This window comes from Aptenodytes patagonicus, chromosome 6 (assembly GCF_965638725.1).
Source record: "Aptenodytes patagonicus chromosome 6, bAptPat1.pri.cur, whole genome shotgun sequence".
NCBI classification, from domain to species: Eukaryota; Metazoa; Chordata; class Aves; order Sphenisciformes; family Spheniscidae; genus Aptenodytes; species Aptenodytes patagonicus.
In genome coordinates this window covers 25,946,687-25,965,621 of record NC_134954.1, presented here as the reverse complement: position 1 = coordinate 25,965,621, position 18,935 = coordinate 25,946,687, and the positions used below count along the sequence as shown (strand labels likewise).

The 18,935-nt window shown below is 40.1% G+C and overlaps 1 protein-coding gene across 2 annotated transcripts; it reads left to right on the top strand.

Moving 5' to 3' along the window:
* Window positions 1–3,020: 3,020 nt before the first annotated feature.
* LOC143162007 (claudin-15-like) lies at window positions 3,021–18,750 on the top strand. 2 transcript variants are annotated; one of them, XM_076341602.1, is made up of 6 exons: window positions 3,021–3,086; window positions 3,512–3,787; window positions 13,953–14,117; window positions 14,269–14,350; window positions 17,129–17,239; window positions 18,587–18,750. In XM_076341602.1, the coding sequence occupies exons 2-6, from the start codon at window positions 3,568–3,570 to the stop codon at window positions 18,684–18,686; spliced, it is 678 nt and encodes a 225-aa protein (XP_076197717.1). In that variant the 5' UTR covers window positions 3,021–3,086; window positions 3,512–3,567; the 3' UTR covers window positions 18,687–18,750. The 2 variants fall into 2 exon arrangements, with proteins under 2 accessions (XP_076197717.1, XP_076197718.1); XM_076341603.1 differs by lacking the exons at window positions 3,021–3,086; window positions 3,512–3,787 and adding an exon at window positions 7,992–8,365.
* The last annotated feature ends 185 nt before the right edge of the window (window positions 18,751–18,935 follow it).

Below are 18,935 nucleotides of genomic sequence, written 5' to 3'. Positions count from 1 at the left end.
CATTGTGTGAAGGGAAACTTAATAGCAAGATGAGAATGATCTGTATATTGTAATTGCAAGTGGCTATAAGCCTGATTAGACTATTAATGTTACAGCAACTTCAGGAGCACGGTTACAAAGTCAAATCATTTGGAAATGGAGAGGAAATGAATTAACACTGTTCCTTTTTTTTTTTTTAACAAGTGGTGAAAGAGTTTGCCTTCTCAACTCAAGGCCAGACTCTGACCTGAGAAAACCTCTGTAAGCTTGTGTTGGGAGACTGCTTTAAGTGGTTTAGTACTGTATTTAAATCTGCATTTTATCTCTTTCTGATTGCACTGGTAGCCATGGGTCAGCCTCAGAATTTGCTTGAACTAAGAAACGATTAGCAGGTTCAAAGTCATATATTGCTGGTGTTAAAAATGTATATATACATACGTAAATGAAACCAGTATTGTAATCAATGGTCTGTCTCTGTTTTTCTATGTAACAAAATGAAAAAGAAGTAAAAGAGGTTTTTAACTTTCCAGTTTAGACACTTTTATTACTTGTTTTTGCTTCCAGGGACCTTATTAGGAGTGATTTGTTTGTTTAAGTGACTTAAATATTTTTCTTTGTTAACCCTTCCTGTCCTGTGTTCAAACATACATTTTGGCTGTGCTGTTTTAAATGTTAAGGTGATTTTTTTGCTCCCCCAGGGCTTGTTTTTATCACATGACAGCTCTTAGTTGTATATAGCCTATGTGTGCAGTTTGCAAGGGATGATGCTCTGGGCTTTATGTATTTATTTGGTTTTGGTTTATGGTCATTCTCCTTTGGACAGCTGCAAAACATATTTGCTGTTAGTTGTGCCATCATCTCAAATCTATAAACAGTGACAGTGTATGGCAGCTAGTACAATCAAGTCCTGAAGGGTATGGTGTACGTGCTATAGGTTGAAAGAGGAGGATGGATGTGGTGTTGGTTGAAGTAACAAGCTGTTAGCTTTTGAAAGCTTCTCTTTTGCAGATGGTTTCTATTAGCTTTGAGTTTGCTAACTCTTACCCTGTTAAAGCAATGCATTTCGCTGGCATTACTTTTATCGTTGAAACTATAAGAGTGGTAAGAAATCAGTACTGCCATCGCATGGGGACTGCAGTCTTGTGCATGACTGATGGCCCAGAGGGAATAAGGTATCGTCTGGACTGTCCCGTGGGTTTTGCATGGTAACAGCAGGGTCAGGAAGGGATGAGTGAGAGTGGTTCCTTGGGGCAGAGGAAGATAAAGAGAGGAGGAACAACAGCAGCAAAGTGGTTGCACAGCCATCCCAGGCTACTGGACCTCCTTTGGCCAGGAGCCAGGGAGGTCTATTCTGCCTTGGGACATGTCTGAAATCACAAACAGTTTTGTTTGTTAATGTGATCCACTGGACGAGTGTCTGTCTGCACTGATTACTGATTGCAGGGCTTAAATGCTTCCAGGGACATAGAAAGCAAATGGATTTGTTTAAACAAACAAACACACCCCTTATTTTTTTTTTTTCACTGGCCCTTGTTTTACCCGCTGGAGACGTGCATTTCAGGAGAGGCTCTAGGGCTCTTTGCTCCTGCCTTGTGTGGCCTATTGATCTGTGACCCATGACTGGGCTCCCAATCCTCACTGAGACACCAGATCCACTCCCTGGCCCCTAAGGATTCAAATACCAGTACTGCGTGCTTTGCTTTCTAAGTGGTAAAGGTTTTCTTTGCAAGCTTGTCTTAAGAAGATCTGGAAAATAAAACACCTTTCACTTGGTCCACCATGCACCATGCTATCAAAGTTTATTCTTCTTGCCACTTTACATCTCCCTGCGTATTGAATTGAAATGTCACCATCTAGATTCAGACCACATGTGCACCTTTCTGTTGAGGATACTCACCCACAGTGAGGAGCTCATGGATGTTGTATCACCTCTAACAGGTGCATTATTATGAGAGTCATTTTAAGGGTGGGAGAAGGACTCTTACAGTGGTATTTGTAGTCCTGCTATAACATGGTTGAATTTGGGTCAGGGTGGAGGAAGGTTGTTATTCTGTATTTGTGAAATCTAGTTTCCAAGCTTCCTCACTTTGAAACCTATGATATTTTAAATTACTGTATTTTAATGAGAATTTTGTGTTTACAACTTTGACATATGTCCTACCCATAGTGATGGTGTAGAGCACATAGTTTTCTCATCTTTTCCTTACCACCAGGAATGAATTATGGTTGCACGGTCATACCTATGTAATAGGCAGAAACATTCATTTGGATTATTGGCCTGCCCATGTTGTGTGAAATCTGCTTGAATTTGTTGCTTAATTTAAATTTATCATTTCTTTCAGATGTTCTCTGTTGACAGTTATGTGTGTTTTGAAGAGGTTACACAATCACTTGAGAGACAAATGCTCCCTCCTCAATGTGAGAATAAACTTTTATAGTGGAATATACACATTTTTAAGAGTGGAGTAAACTTAATCCTTCTTTCCTTGTGCAAACAAATTCCAAGTGTTGCAGTCATTTAAAATGAATGATTATGGGAGGAGGCTTGAATTCTTCTTCTTTTTTTTAAATGCAGAAAACTTGCATATTCCTTCACAGTGTGGGTTGCATCCTAAAACAAATCCTGTCTTCAATTTTTTGCCTGTCTTATATGGACACAGGCCTCCTTTCATGAAGACAGTGTGTTGGTGACAAGTGCAACAAAAGTTTCGAGTAAAACCATCATTGTGAAAATTGTAATATTTTTCTATATTGCTTTGGAGTCTGATGGTACGTGGGCAGCTCAGTGGCCCTGACAAAGCAAATTATATGCCAATGGTTGCCAGGTTAATCTGAGCATCTTTGGTACTAACTGACATGATTTTGTTGTAATTTCTTATTTGAGTCATCCATTTCACTGAAACTTCACTGCAGCAAAAAGCCATGCCTGAGCTTTTGTGCAACAGTTGGGCAGAGCTTTGGCCCCGGGTCCTTGATTTTTAGAATGGGGGGAAAGGTCCTAAAGAGTACGAAACTTTCACTTGTTTGATCAAACTGGTCCTCACAAAGTGCTGACACTAGTGTCTAGCAGGAAGGTAGATGAAACAGGTTAGAAACATATCGTAAACGTGAGTATCAAAACTTATTTTGTTTTAAATTTGTATTGATAGGCATTGTAATTAGGAGATAAATAATTTATTAAAGCATTTGAGAGTTTTAGTTTTAAAAGAATTTTGAGTTAGCAAACAAGTAAAGAACGGATGAAACATGGCAAATTCAAATTAGAGAATTCCTCAGTTGGGTCCTGTGGTTTTGCTCTGTTGGTGTTTTTTGTGGTAAATGTGTACGGTAATAAAAGCGTTCCTAAGAAAATACTCAGATGTCATAGAATATTTAAGTATTCAAATTATTTAATGAGATTTAGATTCCAGTTCTACAATTCCCTTATGTAATAAATTATTTTGTAGGTAGGCATCTTTTTGATGTTTTCATAAAGGTCAGGCTTGTGTAAAGATAACTCCATATACTGTATGTGTATAAACTGTTTCAACAGGTTTCTAATATCAGAAATTTTGGAAGGCTTCCTTGAAAACAACTTCTGTCAGAAGAATGGCGGCGTCTTCTCTACAAATTTGTGCATTGCTGCTGGCTTTAGCAGGATTCACCATTATACTTGTTACTACCATGTCTAACAGATGGAAAATTTCGGACACTGCAACAATGCTAGTTACTGCAGACTGGATTTCTGAAGGTCTTTGGATGGACTGTGCAGTGACTGCTTTTGGATCAATACAGTGCAAGAAATTTCTCTACATATTGAGTTCAGACAGTGAGTGCACATGGCATATGTATATAAAATCCAGGGATGTAGTTTTATTCCTTTTTTCCAGACAGCACGTTAGCGTGGTTGGACAGCATATACTGTGGTTGTCACAGAGGGTCTATTATGGACAGGATTTGTCCTGTAGTACTTGCCAACAGGTTAAAGGGCCTCAGTGAAACCCATATGCTTCATCCTGCAACTCAGCTCAGTAACTGCTGTGGCTTTATTGCCATCTCTGTTGTGTTGGCATAGAAGTATGGGTGATATACAATGAATCTAATTTTTTTTTTGTTTTATTTTGGAAGAAGTAGTATCCTTTTACATGGCCCAATTCTTAACTACAAGCAGATCATAGGTCAGTGAGCACTGGTGCTTGTTTGTGCTTTGGTGTGAGACAGGGCTTCGTAGATATTCCAGAATTTCTTTGATCCTTTGTGCTAAATCTGTGTATTTGTTCTGGAATGTCTTGGAGGTGGCCAGCTTAAAATACGTCTGTGTGACTGATGCTTTTGTGTTTTCTGAGGTAGACCATGCTAGCAGGGTAGTTTATCTGCAAATAGAAAGAGAAGAATTGTCTTTGTAGGGACTGAAAATTATTTGTTTGGATTATTCTGGTTTTCTAAAATATCTTTCTGTAAATACCTTTTTTATGGTAAAGGACTAGGAAGGACTGACATTTAAGTTCTTTCCACAGAAAACTGAATGTAGAAACAGTAACAGTATAGCCTTTGAAAACTGGTATTTTGTTAAGCTTTCTGTCTTAAACAGAACTCTGCATTTATTCTTTTACAACTTTCAGTATTGTGCAGTCACTTTATGAGTTATATCATGGAATCATTTCTTCAAGCCTTCCCTGCTTTACAGATCCCTGATTACTGTCATTGCTTTTTGTCTGGACTCTTTCCAGCTGATTTATTCCTGATGTGCAGTGCTCAAAACTTACAAGTACCATGTCTCACAGACTACGAACACTTGCTTTTCTTGACACAGACATGGACTCCACTGAAGTCAGAGCTGCCTAACTGTAAGGCAGATCTTTAAAATGTGAGAGTTTAACTCTCAAGAGTTAACTCTCAAGATTCAGCATACTTGTGGTTCTTCCTCAGGGCCCTGACTTTGGTGGCCTCATCTGCTCTCATAACAATGGTGCCAGTTTAAGAATAATTATCAGCATCCTGTAATGAGGCCAGAATTTGTAGCCTCAAAAGGAGGCTAATCATATCCTTCCAAGGATTTTAAAATTGTGTCAGAGACAATGACTCTACTCATTGCATCAGAGACAATGTCAGCTTTTCATACCGTTCTGGTACCCAGTATCAGAATGCTTTTCTCTAAGACTTCCTCTATGTAGATACCAGGATGCCTAAGTTTCATCTAGAAACTTAGATATGATTTCTGGAAATTAGAGTGATGAGATGGAGCCAACAATCCTTCTGTTCTCGTATGTAGTAGCAAGATGGCACAGATGCTTACGATGGTGTGGCAGCTCTGCCTTGCCTCATGTAACAGGGAGAAACACATGTTTCAGCCCTGTTATGGAGACAAGCAGAGTCAATGTGGGACAGCCTCCTTTTTTTAAAATGCAGTTTCATTACACCCAACATGGAAAGAAAATATTCCCCAGGAACAGAAGAGTTCCTCATGAACTGAAGCAGTTGCCTCCCTGGGGCTTCTCTTCCCTCCCTTCCCGTGGCCCCCATAACTGGAAAAGAGGACCCCTGGTTGACAGCGCTCGGTGGATCATCTTCAGCTGTCCAAAGAACGGTGTGTCCCCTAAAATCAGCGTGGGGTTCCTCATGCCAACTGATGGGCACATCATGTGACTGCCTGGAGAGTAATTGCTGTCTGTCACAGGGCTGTTTCTCTTTCTACACTACTCAGTCAGCATTCCTGGGCCTTGAAACAAATCTACAGAAGTGATCAAAAAGGTGCAGCTCATGTTGACCAAACATTTAAGGAGTTAATATTTTTGGTATTTTTTCCCAACTGTATTGGCTGGTCTGATTTTAAAAAATACTATTTCTGCTTGTAAACCCTCTCTCAACGATATTACTTGCAAATATACTCTGTTCTGAGAATATCAGAGGGATTAGGAGCAATTTCTCTCTATGGCCATATATTGCTATGGTCATACGTGGTCACATCTTGGCATGTCAATGTTAGCATTTTACTTACATCAGGAGTACACTTTTGTAGTGAATTTTCCAATTATTCCCATTTACTGCACTTGGTTTGCATTGCAGAGTGGTCTTGGAGTGCAAATTGGTTTCCTCGTGGATGGAGCAGAGCAGGGAAATGTGCTCCAGGAATGCACCTGCTGACTTCCAGCTGTTGATGGGTGTTCAGTTCGCCCGACCAGGTTAGAGCAAGTCTGAAGGAAAACTCCCAAGTCGTGGATGGTGTTGATGTGAAGCTATCAACACCAACTCTTTTACTCTGCTGATGCAGAGCCTCCTGCAGAGCAGCATTTGCTGATACGTCCATCGCTTACCAAACCATAGTTCACAAAATTTAGTGAAGAATAACCTATGTTCTTCAACACCACTGAAGAGTGATTTCCTTAAGGGAATGATTAAAATGCCTGGTTCCATACAGGAAAAACTCATGCATTCCAGGTCTGCAGTTTAATCTTTTCTGTTTATATGTGTGCTTTATGACTGCCTGTTGAAATAGCTTTCTTAATTAGGAAGAGGTGTTTTTTTAAAAATGAAATTCTTAAAAAATTTTTTATCCTTGGCAGCAGTATAAAATCTGGGGACACTTGATTCAGGTTCCCAACTAAACTGAACATTGAAAGTGCTGTCAGCAGAAGTGAGCGCTGAGGTCACCAGGGTAGCACCTGTGTATGGATAAATTAATTTGAAACTCTTTGAAGGGCTTTTAATGGGATGCAGGTACTCCAGTATACTGGTACAGCGTGTTCATTTTACTATGCCATCATTTTTCAAATTGCAGTGACTTAGCAGGAGGAGGGAATTCTGTAAAAGTCACACGAGAAGATCAGTTCTTACCATACACCATCTAGTTTCTTTAAAAGGCTGCAAGTGCAGAGCTGCACAGGATCACACTGGCTGTGCTGCCAAATCTGTTCGTATTTAAATCAATGGCAGCGATCCTCTTGGCTGCCAAGGGAGCAAAAATGCCGCGGTGGCACTGTAGTATCCTTTTGCAGCTGAGCCTACCAACCTACAGCATCAGCTCAAAGTGACCAGTGAATTTTGAAAAAAAAATCCAGCTATCTGTTATGGGCAAGTTGTGACTCTCTCAACAGCTAATCCTTCTGGTAGTCTTTACGTAAATGCCGTGAATCTATTACTATGTTGCATCATAACAGGATTATTTTATGAAGAAACTGACTCCATTTCCTGGAGATAAGAGCAGGTTATCACTGCAAGAGATGGTTAACCCAGTTTGGTTATACAAGCAGTTTAAGGTATTAACTTTAGTGGGTGATGTGAACTGAGTCTAGATTTTGTCTAGTCAAGAGCAGAAGCAAGTAAACCAAGTTTAACATACTTCTACTTCGCCTAGAATAGATTTTTTTCTAATACTAAGATATTCTGATAAACAGATGCTATCAGCTGATACGTATTATTTTTCATATAGCTGTTTTCCTTCATAATTTTATTCCTTTTGAGAGACGTCTGTCACATTGGCTCATTCATTCCCTTATATTTCATTTCTGTGAAACATACATTGTTACAATTGTATTCCAGTGTAAGTGGGACTATTTTTAAGACTGAATGTGTTTAACTATAGATCAATAGGCTGTAAAATATTAATGGAAACCACTCATCCACAGACTTAACCTTCCTGAAAGAAGCTGGCAGTACCATTGCTATGGATTGCTCATGACCATAACTCAAAAAAATGTGCTAAATTTTCTAGCAACAGAATAAAGTTCCTGTTCTTAAGCTTTTTTGTGCTTGAGTCATCAAGAAAATAATACAGTAAAGCTTTTTGAGATCAATAATAAAATTACAAACAATTTTAATCTTGTGTAAACCCTAGTTGACTTCAGAGGAGAGACAGAAATAAAGTATTTGCCAATATTATCACTCTTACAAGATATTTTGTAGGAATACTGACTGGACTTTCTAGGCTGAGACTAAGAATAGGCTCATTTTGTCACTTCTCGTTAAAAAAAGAATATTGTCATTTTTTTTTAAATGTTAATATCTTTATCATGAACTGCTCCCACTTCTTATTGTCCTGCACTGCAAGCCTTATCTCTGGGGTTGAGCAAAGAGCAAAGGTAGCCTCATTTTGGAGTGAAACCCAGACATAAAACAGCAAGGAGGCTTCTGAAAGGCTTCACTTGATTGTAATCCAATTATAGGGATATTTAACTGTTACTATTCACAAGCATGACTGCTGCATTGGAAATTGTTGGGTTTTTTTTGTGCTTGGGTGGGTGGGCAATTATTGGAGCTACTTTGCCGAATAATTACTGGAAAGTCTCTAGTATACATGGTAGTGTGATCACAACATCTACGTTGTTTGAAAACCTGTGGAGGAGCTGTGCAGAAGACAGCACTGGAGTATCCAACTGCAGAGAATTTGACTCTATGCTTGCACTGCCTGGTATGTGCCTTTGCACAGTCTTGTTTATATTGCTTAAAAATTTGTTGGAAAAAAGTAGTAAGGCTTTTGTTTTGGTAATCTGGTAGTACTGGAAAATAACTGGCCAAGAAGGACTTTGTGGGTTGAAGTAATAAGAATCTCTTAAGCAGCAGAATGTGTCAAGGATGTTAGGAAAGGCTATAAAATAAGGCAAATGAAGTCGCTTGATCAAGCATTTATTTTAATAGGCATTTTAAATACGGTGTAATCTCTTTTCTAGCATCTTGTGGGAGGAATTACTAGGAGACATTTTTTAACACATCTTATGACAGTTCCATGTTTATTTGGAATTCTTGTATAGGCCTTCTTTTGCAATACTTGATAGCCAATATACTGTAGCTGGAGTTTTTTCATAGAATAGGTAAGAAATGCTATTTATAGCTAAGAAGTGGTAGTGGTTTTTGCGTGTTGAGACTGAAAATCATACATAATGCAAGAAATAAAATGACTATGTTATACATATTATAACATATTATATTATGATTATAAGTTATACAATGAGTACATGTTATAAATTAATATACTTGTCAGGACTTGTTAACTAATGTCTTGTTGGGTGTGGTTCTAAATATCAGGAAATTTAGATCTGCTGGCTCTTGTACTCTGTATCAGTCTTCAGTAGAATGGTGGATTGTCCTCAAATACTCAACTAAGGCAACATTCTGTGGATAGTAAGCACGTTTATAGACAGTAAAGCTGGTTTTTATTAATCTTGAATAATTCAGTATGTAGATATTTATCCCAGAAAAAAATGCCTTCCTACTTAGTTGAATCCACACTGGGAGGTGGCTAAATTAAACAGGTAGGAGAATACTCCTAATCTGAAGAATGTGTAATATAGGATTAGTGGGAATGAGGTATTAAATTCACTTTCTCTCTCAGTCTGAAATAAACGGATGTTGTTGACCAGCTCTGACACTAGCGTAGCAATTCTCTGAAACTGTCTGTGTCCAGTATTTAGGGAATAATCTGTTCTTTTCATCTTTCAGTGTTATCTAACAATTGGTTTTAAAATGCATGTGTGTATTAAGAGGAACATCACCCTATTTAAACTTTTTAGACTCAGCAATAGCAGGATCATGCCCATCGGACATTATCCTCTGCAGAGTGCATATGTGAGTGTGCATTTGGTTCATGTATAAACCACTTCAAGGGTTGGTTCATAACTTACTGCCACTGACTCTAGGCAGCATCTTGTCATTGATGTATTTACATGTGGTGTTGCCTCTGAGAGTGTCACAGAGCTCCCATGTGTGTAGATGTGGGCAATGGGGCCACATCAGGTCAGCATCTTGGAGCTGCTGAGAAAAAAGTGGGGTTTAAAGAAATTGGGGGCAGGGAGGGGGCAGAAAAGAGCATCGTGAGTGGATGTGCTAAAGCAAAAGAGAAAGGAAGGCAAGCAATAGCAAGGCTCCTGGAGGATTGCAGATAACAACATGGAGTCAGCAGGAAGGAAAAAAATGGGGCCAGACAGAAAGTAAATGAATAGGCCAGGCTCTGAAAGTGAATTTGTGAAGATTAAATTTGATCTGTTGAAGAGGAGATCAGTTATGCTGTTGAGAAGTATTTGAGGGGTATAGACAGGGGGAAGGGAAAAGCAGCTTGCAGAATTGTAGAGAAAAAAAGGTTTTAGAAAGGACAACTGAAAAAGAAACAAGTTAGAAGACACTGAATTGTAGAAAAAGTTGAGACGACAGTTGAGCAAACCAGGAAAGAGGAAGAAAGTGGGGTTGGTAGCAATGAAGGCTGAGCAAACAATGGGACCTCCAAGAAATGTCTGTAGCACTTGCAGATATGAGCCAAGGCAGACTAAAAATGATCATGGTCAGTTTAGGTGCGTTTCAAATTTCTGTCTAGAAACTTAGCTGAAACTGCTGCAGCGGATGCCAGGGATTGGGGGAAGGGGGAAAAAAACCCCAAACAACAAAAGTGTCTTTGTTAGCTTTCATCAGAAGGACCATAAAGATTTTCTGTGAAGGTTTCCTTATTGGCAGCTGAGCTACCTCTGGTTTTTGTTTTCTGCATGGGAAATACCAGACTTGGTTCTTTTAAACAGATTTAAAGCTTTTGAATTCAGCAAGCCATTAGCCCAAATCACAAATGTTTGAAGTGAGGACCTTTTTAAAAGCAATATTGCTTAAGATTGAAACCATGACTGGCTACTAAGTATAGCTAGCACTATCTATCTAGTCACAACTAGATCAAACATTTGATATAAAGCAATTAGTTAGCTGCCAAATGCTTTCTAAACTCTTTTTTTTCTTCTTTTTAAGGTTCCATAGGTGTTTCTTCCAATGACAGGATTTTTGGGATAATTTCTTACAATTAGAATTGATTGATAAAATGATTGATAAAATTTGTATCCTGTTCAATAAGCTCATTTTTAAGATAAAGACAACAAAAAATTGAGCTTTCTGGACTGTGAAGTAAGCTCAGTTAAGGCTGTTGAGGTTATCGTATTGTGGTACAAAGAGGATATGGTATTAAATCTCTTCTGTTAAAATAATACAGCCATTGGCTTGCAAGCGGTTAGCCTGAGGGTATGCTTGTGTGCCCTGGAAAGATATGGGGAGTCCCATCTAATACTGGAGGAGTCCCAAAGACCTGAAATGTAAGTTGTTGGATCCCTGCTGTGGGTAATTCCTGCTGTCATGGTGTAAGATCCCAAACTAGAAAGCAGCGTCGGAGCTGAGTGCTTGTCCTAGCAGTATCTTCTGCAGGCAAAAACCTTGAACTGTTAACGGTACTTTGAGGGGTCTTTTCACTTTTATTACTGTCTGTATTTTTTTCCCTGAAAATTTTAAAATGAGTGCTTAACAAAACATTAATTCCTCGAGTGATGTTATCCTTTAATTCTGTGTATTTATCTCATGACTGCTTATTACTGTCTTTGATAACTCTCAAGCTTGCAGGACCAATACTCTTAAGCCACATAAAACTACACAGCCTGCTGAATCTGAGTGTGAACCTATCACTTCGCCTCCTGTTTCTGTGCCTGATTTTTGTTGTCTGGAGAGTTACGGGCTCACTCCACTACAGAGCTAGAGAGCAAGTTACCATGGAGGACATGAAGGTGATCAGGGAGCAAGAGCTTGAATGCTAGCATCAACGATGCGACTATCCAGATGCGGTCCAGTTCAGACCCTTTTGATGTGTGGTTAGAATCATAGAATCATTTAGTTTGGAAAAGACCTTTAAGATCATCGAGTCCAACAAAGTTAGCAGCCAAGACCTGCCGGATTGGTGACACTTGGCGTGTCTGTCTCCTAGCAAATGTGCCATTTGACCTGGAACCTGCCAAATCCAGGGTGCCATTTTAAAGGAGCCCAAAGTCCCTGTCTGACCTTCCTTCTTAGGCTGGTTAATAATCTGGTGCCGGTTTTTGTGCAATCGATACCTAAATGTGAAGACCGGGAGCTTAAACAATGCAGAATTGTCAGCGTACCGAATTCCCTAACGTGCCCACACCAGCTGTAACCTCTCTGCAGGAGTATGTCTTAAGGAGGAGAGGAGTGCTGCAGCTCTTGGATCCACTCATCCCTGACTCAGAGTTCAAAGTGCACTGCTAACTTGAGCACTTTATTTCCCACCTCTCACTGCAAGTAGCAAAGCCAGGACATTTTTCCGATTCCTCTGCAGTGCCAGAGCCCCGCACACCTTGGGTAAGATCTGGAGTTCAGAGGTGTGCGCTCAGCTGTACAGGTGTAAGGAAGTCCCTTAGGAAGGTGAAGTTCCCACTGACTGGAAAAGGGGAAACATAACCCCCATTTTTAAAAAGGGAAAGAAGGAAGACCCGGGGAACTACAGGCCAGTCAGTCTCACCTCTGTGCCTGGGAACATCATGGAACAGATCCTCCTGGAAGCTATGCTAAGGCATGTGGAGGACAGGGAGGTGATTTGAGACAGCCAGCATGGCTTCACCAAGGGCAAGTCCTGCCTGACTAACCTAGTGGCCTTCTATGATGGAGTGACTACATCAGCGGACATGGGAAGGGCTACAGATGTCGTCTGTCTGGACCTCTGTAAGGCCTTTGACATGGTCCCCCACAACATCCTTCTCTCTAAACTGGAGAGGTGTGGATTTGATGGGTGGACTGTCCGGTGGGTGAGGAATTGGTTAGATGGTCGCATCCAGAGGGTAGTGGTCAACGGCTCAATGTCCAGATGGAGATTGGTGACGAGTGGTGTCCCGCAGGGGTCCGTATTGGGACTGGGACTGTTTAATATCTTCATCAATGACATAGACAGTGGGATCGAGTGCACCCTCAGCAAGTTTGCAGATGACACCAAGCTGAGTGGTGCGGTCAACATGCCAGAGGGACAGGATGCCATCCAGAGGGACCTGGACAAGCTTGAGAAGTGGGCCCATGTGAACCTCATGAGGTTTAACAAGGCCAAGTGCAAGGTCCTGCACCTGGGTCAGGGCAACCCCCAGTATCAATACAGGCTGGGGGATGAAGGGATTGAGAGCAGCCCTGCCGAGAAGGACTTGGGGGTACTGGTGGATGAAAAGCTGGACATGAGCCAGCAATGTGCGCTCGCAGCCCAGAAGGGCAATCATATCCTGGGCTGCATCAAAAGAAGCGTGGCCAGCAGGTCGAGGGAGGGGATTCCGCCCCTCTACTCTGCTCTGGTGAGACCCCACCTGGAGTACTGTGTCCAGCTCTAGAGCCCTCAGCATAAGAAAGACATGGACCTGTTGGAGCGGGTCCAGAAGAGGGCCAGGAAAATGATCAGGGGGATGGAACACCTCTGCTATGAAGAAAGGCTGAGAGAGTTGGGGTTGTTCAGCCTAGAGAAGAGAAGGCTTCAGGAGACCTTATTGCAGTCTATCAGTACTTAAAGGGGGCTTTTAAAAAAGATGGTGGCAAACTTTTTAGCAGGGCCTGTTGCGACAGGACAAGGGAGAATGGCTTTAAACTAAAGGGGGGTAGATTTAGACTAGATATAAGGAAGACATTTTTTATGCTGAGGGTGGTGAAGCACTGGCACAGGTTGCCCAGAGAGGTGGTGGACGCTCCATCCCTGGAAACATTCAAGGTCAGGCTGGACGGGGCTCTGAGCAACCTGATTTAGTTGAAGATCCAACCCCGACGGCAGGGGGGTTGGACTAGATGACCTTTAGAGGTCCCTTCCAACCCAAACTATTCTATGATCCCATGATTAAGTCACCAGGACTTGTGAGTAGGAGACTTATTTCTGCTCCTGTAAATGACCATATGTACTGCTATGCGTTTTCACAGGACTTAAAGATGTAAGCTATGAAGGGCTTGCTATAATTTTTCAGGGTTTACTAAAGCCCCAAGAGGATTTACTGAGCTTATAAAGTGTAAGTGTAGTTCAACTCTGAAATTTGATTGACTTCAAGGCTAAACACTCCAGGGTTCTGATGCTTTTCTGAACCAAGTAACAAAGTTGGACAAGATTCACTCCTTACTGCTCCTGTTAATTTTGTCACTCCCTCTAATCACTTTCATTTTTTCAGCACAAGATTAATTTAATTTCTGTATAGATCCCGATTTGTTTTCTCTTTTTCTGTCTTACTCAGTTCATATTCAGGCATGCCGTGCCTTGATGATTGCTTCCATCCTTTTGGGATTCATAGCTACAGTACTCTCATTGCTTGGTTTGAAGTGCACAAACGTTGGGTTGAGCGATGAAGATGGAAAAATGAAGTTTGCTGTCACAGGAGGATTTCTCTTTATTTTAGGAGGTAATATCGAGGCTGAAATGAGAATGCTATCAATACTTTCTATTGCTTTCACAGCTAGACTAAATGAAATGAATACTTGTTCTTAGTTTAAAGTTGTTACCACCATTAAAGGAATCATTCACTTATGTGCTTTTTAAACTTTTTCTGGTAGGTCTCTGCTCCATGGTGGCCGTTTCTTGGTATGCTGCGATGGTTACTGCTCAATTTTTTGACCCATTGTACGCTGGAACCAAGTAGGTTAATAGATCTGTCATACCAAACTCCATCATGTGTTGCAGACAGCTGCACTAACCTCAGCTGCTCCGGAGTTTCGGAACGTGGATGGATCCTGCTATCCAGTCCTACAGGAGGAAAAATTTGTCTTCAGGGAATCTTTTCACCTCAGAGATGTTGGTGGGGAGGGAGGAGAGTTCTTTTCTGGAAGGTTTAGGGAATGTGTGGGGAATATCAACCCCACATCTGAGGGGTTTCTGTACTGTGTTTACATTCTCTTGTGAGACTTAATTAAGTGCACATCTCAATGCTATGAAGAAGAAGAGGTAAAAGTCTTAATTTTCTTCGGCATTTAGACCAAAAGAGGTACAAAATTCTAGCTGTGGCTAGAATACAATGCCTCAGATGTAGAAGCAAATGAAAAAACATACAGAAACCAGCTTGAACTGCGTACTAGTTACCTGCAGATAGCTGAGAAATGTCATTGAAGCGTGCTGCTTGTCTTAAAGAAGTAAAAAAATATTTTTCACTATATAGTAACAGCTCAACGTTTGTTTGTCTTATGAATTAAAATGAGGCAAAGTTTGTGGGACTATCAGCTCATACAGTTATGCACAAACAAGTTTTGAAGTATAAAAGCCCTTATTCTTGTCTGATATAAAAGGCACAGTCTTCAAACCCAAATGCCTGCTTATGGCACCTTATCTGGGTCAATAGGTTTAGCAATGAGAAACAAGGGTGGAGGTGACTGGGCCTCTCCTTCAGAGAGTGGGGAAAAAGGGAGAGGGAAACATAATATATTGTCTGTGGAACATGAGAGAGCTGGTTTGGGGGAAAGGGGACATTTATAATTTGCCAGTACCTCTACCGAGTATATAATTTTTAGATCAGTAAACTGTAAATCTTTAGTTGCTAGGATCATATTTGAAGTGTTTTGTAAGTTTCTTCCTGAAAATCAGTTCAGGGAAGTCAGAGGTGAAGTGCTTTGTTATGAATCAAAGTACTTCAAGCAGTTGCTTTGAATGTTTGTTAGTTTTCCTTGTGTTTTCAAACAAGCACTTAGAAATAAATTGCACTTGTGAATATTTGTTCTTGTTTTATATCCCCTTGAGAGAATTACATGAAGGGTAATAAATACGTTAGAGGACCGAAACAACTGGTGATAAGGAATTTCAGTTAGTGGGATAGTTAGCGAGTTATATAGTTATCTGGTATAGCTTTGGGGCTTCAACATCAATGCATGTTAATCAGTTACCAGATTGTTTGCATTCAGTAGCTAAAGAAATCTTTTTTTTAATGTCTAAACTTCATGTTTAAGACTGTCGATTCAGTAAGCAGTTCTTAGTGAATTAACTTTGATCATTGGTAAAGCCAGACATGCTCTTGAGGAAGTTTCTGTTCCTTGGACTCTGTGAGACAGCTTTAAATTCAATTGCAGGCCAGTATTGATCTTCACTCTTAAGAGACTAGTGAATCTGTTTTTTCAGATTGCATTTTTTTGGCCTGACTTCAGCAAATTAGTAAAGTTAACCTCTACTAATTCTTAGAGGAATTTCTCATACAGCTGTGAAGGCAACCTAAGTTCTCCTGCAGATCCCTCCTATATACTTTCCTTTGGCATGACATCTACAGCATTCCTGTCTATAGGTGGCTAGTGAGCAGAGATGATTGCATGCACTGGGCAACACTCTCTGATTGTTCCTTAGTATTCCTCCAGCAACTTGCACTCCTGTTTTTTTGAGATAATGATTGTCTCCTTGTTCCGTGTTTGGAAAGCACCTAAAACAGTGGAGGCCTTGTGGCTCCAATGTGTGTTGAGAACACGGAGAGCAGTGAACCTGTGTAAACCTCTGAAACCTTCCTGTTAGCAATTAATTCTGGAGTCAGAAACTTCGACACTTTTAGATAATGATTTTGTGTTTACAAGTGAAAAGAAAACACACATATCTGGTTTCAGTATACCTTCTATGCAGTCCATGACACTTACTTTGCTCTTATATTAGTTATCTTAGACCGCGGAGGTACAGCCATATTGTGGATATAGTCTTTGTCCAAATATAAAAACTTGTTTGCCTCTTTCTGCGAAACTCCTGCCAGACTTTCCCAGGCTCAGTTGTGTCTAGTCTTTGGGTCAAATTCATTATCAGTGAATTTCTTGGACTGGACTAGGGGGTTTCCTGAAGGATGTAGTTTTGTACAGTAAAATGGGGAACTATTCTTTTTCAGCCTGGGACTATTCATAAATGTATTTCAGCCATATAACCACAGGGAGTGCTGAATATTCTTTAGGATACTACTAACTAGCCCTATACAAATAGCTACTTGTAGGCGATCTAGCGTTGTGTCCATAGAAAACTGATTTCTGTGGTTAGCCTTTTCTCATGACACAGACAGTAAGCTCCGAGTCATTCAGTTTGACAAAATTACTTCAGTGGCACAGCCAATACAAGAGCAAACTAAGTGTTGTGGACTGCACAGAAGGTATATGATTATAATTTATTATCAACAATTTATTAAATATATGCAAGTATTTATTGCTACTTAACTTTATGTTGCTTAGTACTTTCTGTACTGTCACTAATTTGGCAGAGCACTTAAATATATATGTAAGAGTTTTACTGAACAGGCACAAAGCCAGATCTGTTCTGCTCTGTTGTCCGTTGAACTACCTTTCAGTTAGCTGATTTCTGTGCAGACTAGAATTTGTTTGCATGATTTGTGCACCTTATGGCTCAGTCTAAAATAATGGCTTTGTAATCCTGTTATATGCTGTTTCCATAAAATCTTTCATGTTTCAGGTATGAACTAGGAGATGCTCTGTACTTAGGCTGGGCTGGATCTGTTCTTTATACGCTTGGTGGGATCTTACTGACCTGTTCATGCAAAGGGAAGAAAAAACAGGATTACAGGTAATCTTGGATTTGTCAGTTGAAATAGTAGCTGTCAATTATATGCCATTTTCTGTCTGTATACTACTCTCTCTCCCTCAACCCCTGGTATAAATCTGTAGCCATATAAAGTACAAACAGGAAATTGTACCTATTAATTCAGTGCTATGGCATGTCACAGACTTGTGATGGCAGGGAATGCTGTACCAAATACTTGTACCTCCCAGACAGTGCACTTGTTGATATTTTGCCGTCGGCAAAGGTTCTAAGATTTATGTGATGAAAATGTGCAGTGAAAGAGCAAACTATCTATTGCCAAAACAAAAGTAATCAAAGAATATAGTGTATTATAATCAAGATTTTCTGAAATACTCACTACTATTAAAACATTCAAACACCATTTGATTTGCAGAAAGTGTAATGGCATTTCCCTCCCAAAGCATATCCAATTGCTCATTAGATGCATATGATTTTTTTCTTGTTCCTTATGGAAATGTCTTGTTGAGCGTCAAATCAGAAAAGTTGAGATTTCTGGCCTCAATATTTAACCTTGCCTGGATTTTTTTTTTCAATCTTAAATTATTCACACATACAGAAGGTCCCTTTCTGAAGAAGAGGGATGAAATTGTCAGAAATAGCAGAGGTCGATGTCTACCCAGAAGAACCCAAATGGCTTGGAGCCTGTACGGGCTAAGCTTGAGAGGATGATAACATGGAAGGAAGAAGCATGTTCACTGCTGCTGTATTAAATCTTAGAAAAGTTATGTCAAAACACCTAATAAGTGAGAGTGTTCCTCTGATATTCCATTGCCTAATCTGAAGCCATTTAAGTTTTATGGTAATATTTCATCAGCCACATTGGACTTTAGATCTCACTCACCATACTTTGATACAAAGTCCCAAATATCCTGAAATGTCTTGAAAATCAGGTAAAACTGATGTATGAAATAGAAGTTCAACATGACGAATGACAGCTGAAGGGGTTGGCTGAAGATACTTCTGTTTTTCTTTCTCATCATCTTGATTCCTATATTAAAAACTGCAGCTTGCACAAAGGCATTAAGGTCTAGGTTCTCTTCTGCTTTAGGGACTTGACTGAAATGCCTCAAGGAAGAGCACATGTGAGTTAGGAATCCAGAGTGTTTCTGGTTCAGAGAGAGATGTCTGTGCTGCCCATCAAAGAGCCCATCTCTTTCCCCTTAACTACAAAACTGATGAGAACAATAGGCCTCCAATTTCTGCACCTTTGTGAAGTATGTGCTATCGGGGTTTGATACAGACCTAAATGAGTAACTTCCTAAGTATCTGAAACTGTGGACATGTGTGTAATATCTATTATTTTGTATCTTTTTTTTTCTTAATTTACAGTTGCAACAAATACGCGTATTCAGCAGGCCAGGCAGCTCAGCAGCAGCGCATTTACACCAAAAACCCTGAGACAGTCATAAGCAACAAGGAGTACGTCTAAACTTATCTTTTACATCACTTGTAACGTTAGTAGGTTATGAACTCAAATAAAAAAGTGAACTACTTCCAGGTTTCCGGTTCCAAGTTGCAATCTTTCATCTTAATTTGGAGCAGTACAAGGAGGAGGTATGGTTTTCAATGTAAATAGGAATGGTTTTCTGGGAATGGTTTTCAGATGTAGATAAGTTTCTACAGATAATGCTGTGATGTGAAATCCTGCGTCATGAAGGTTTTCTGCATGCTGAGAAGC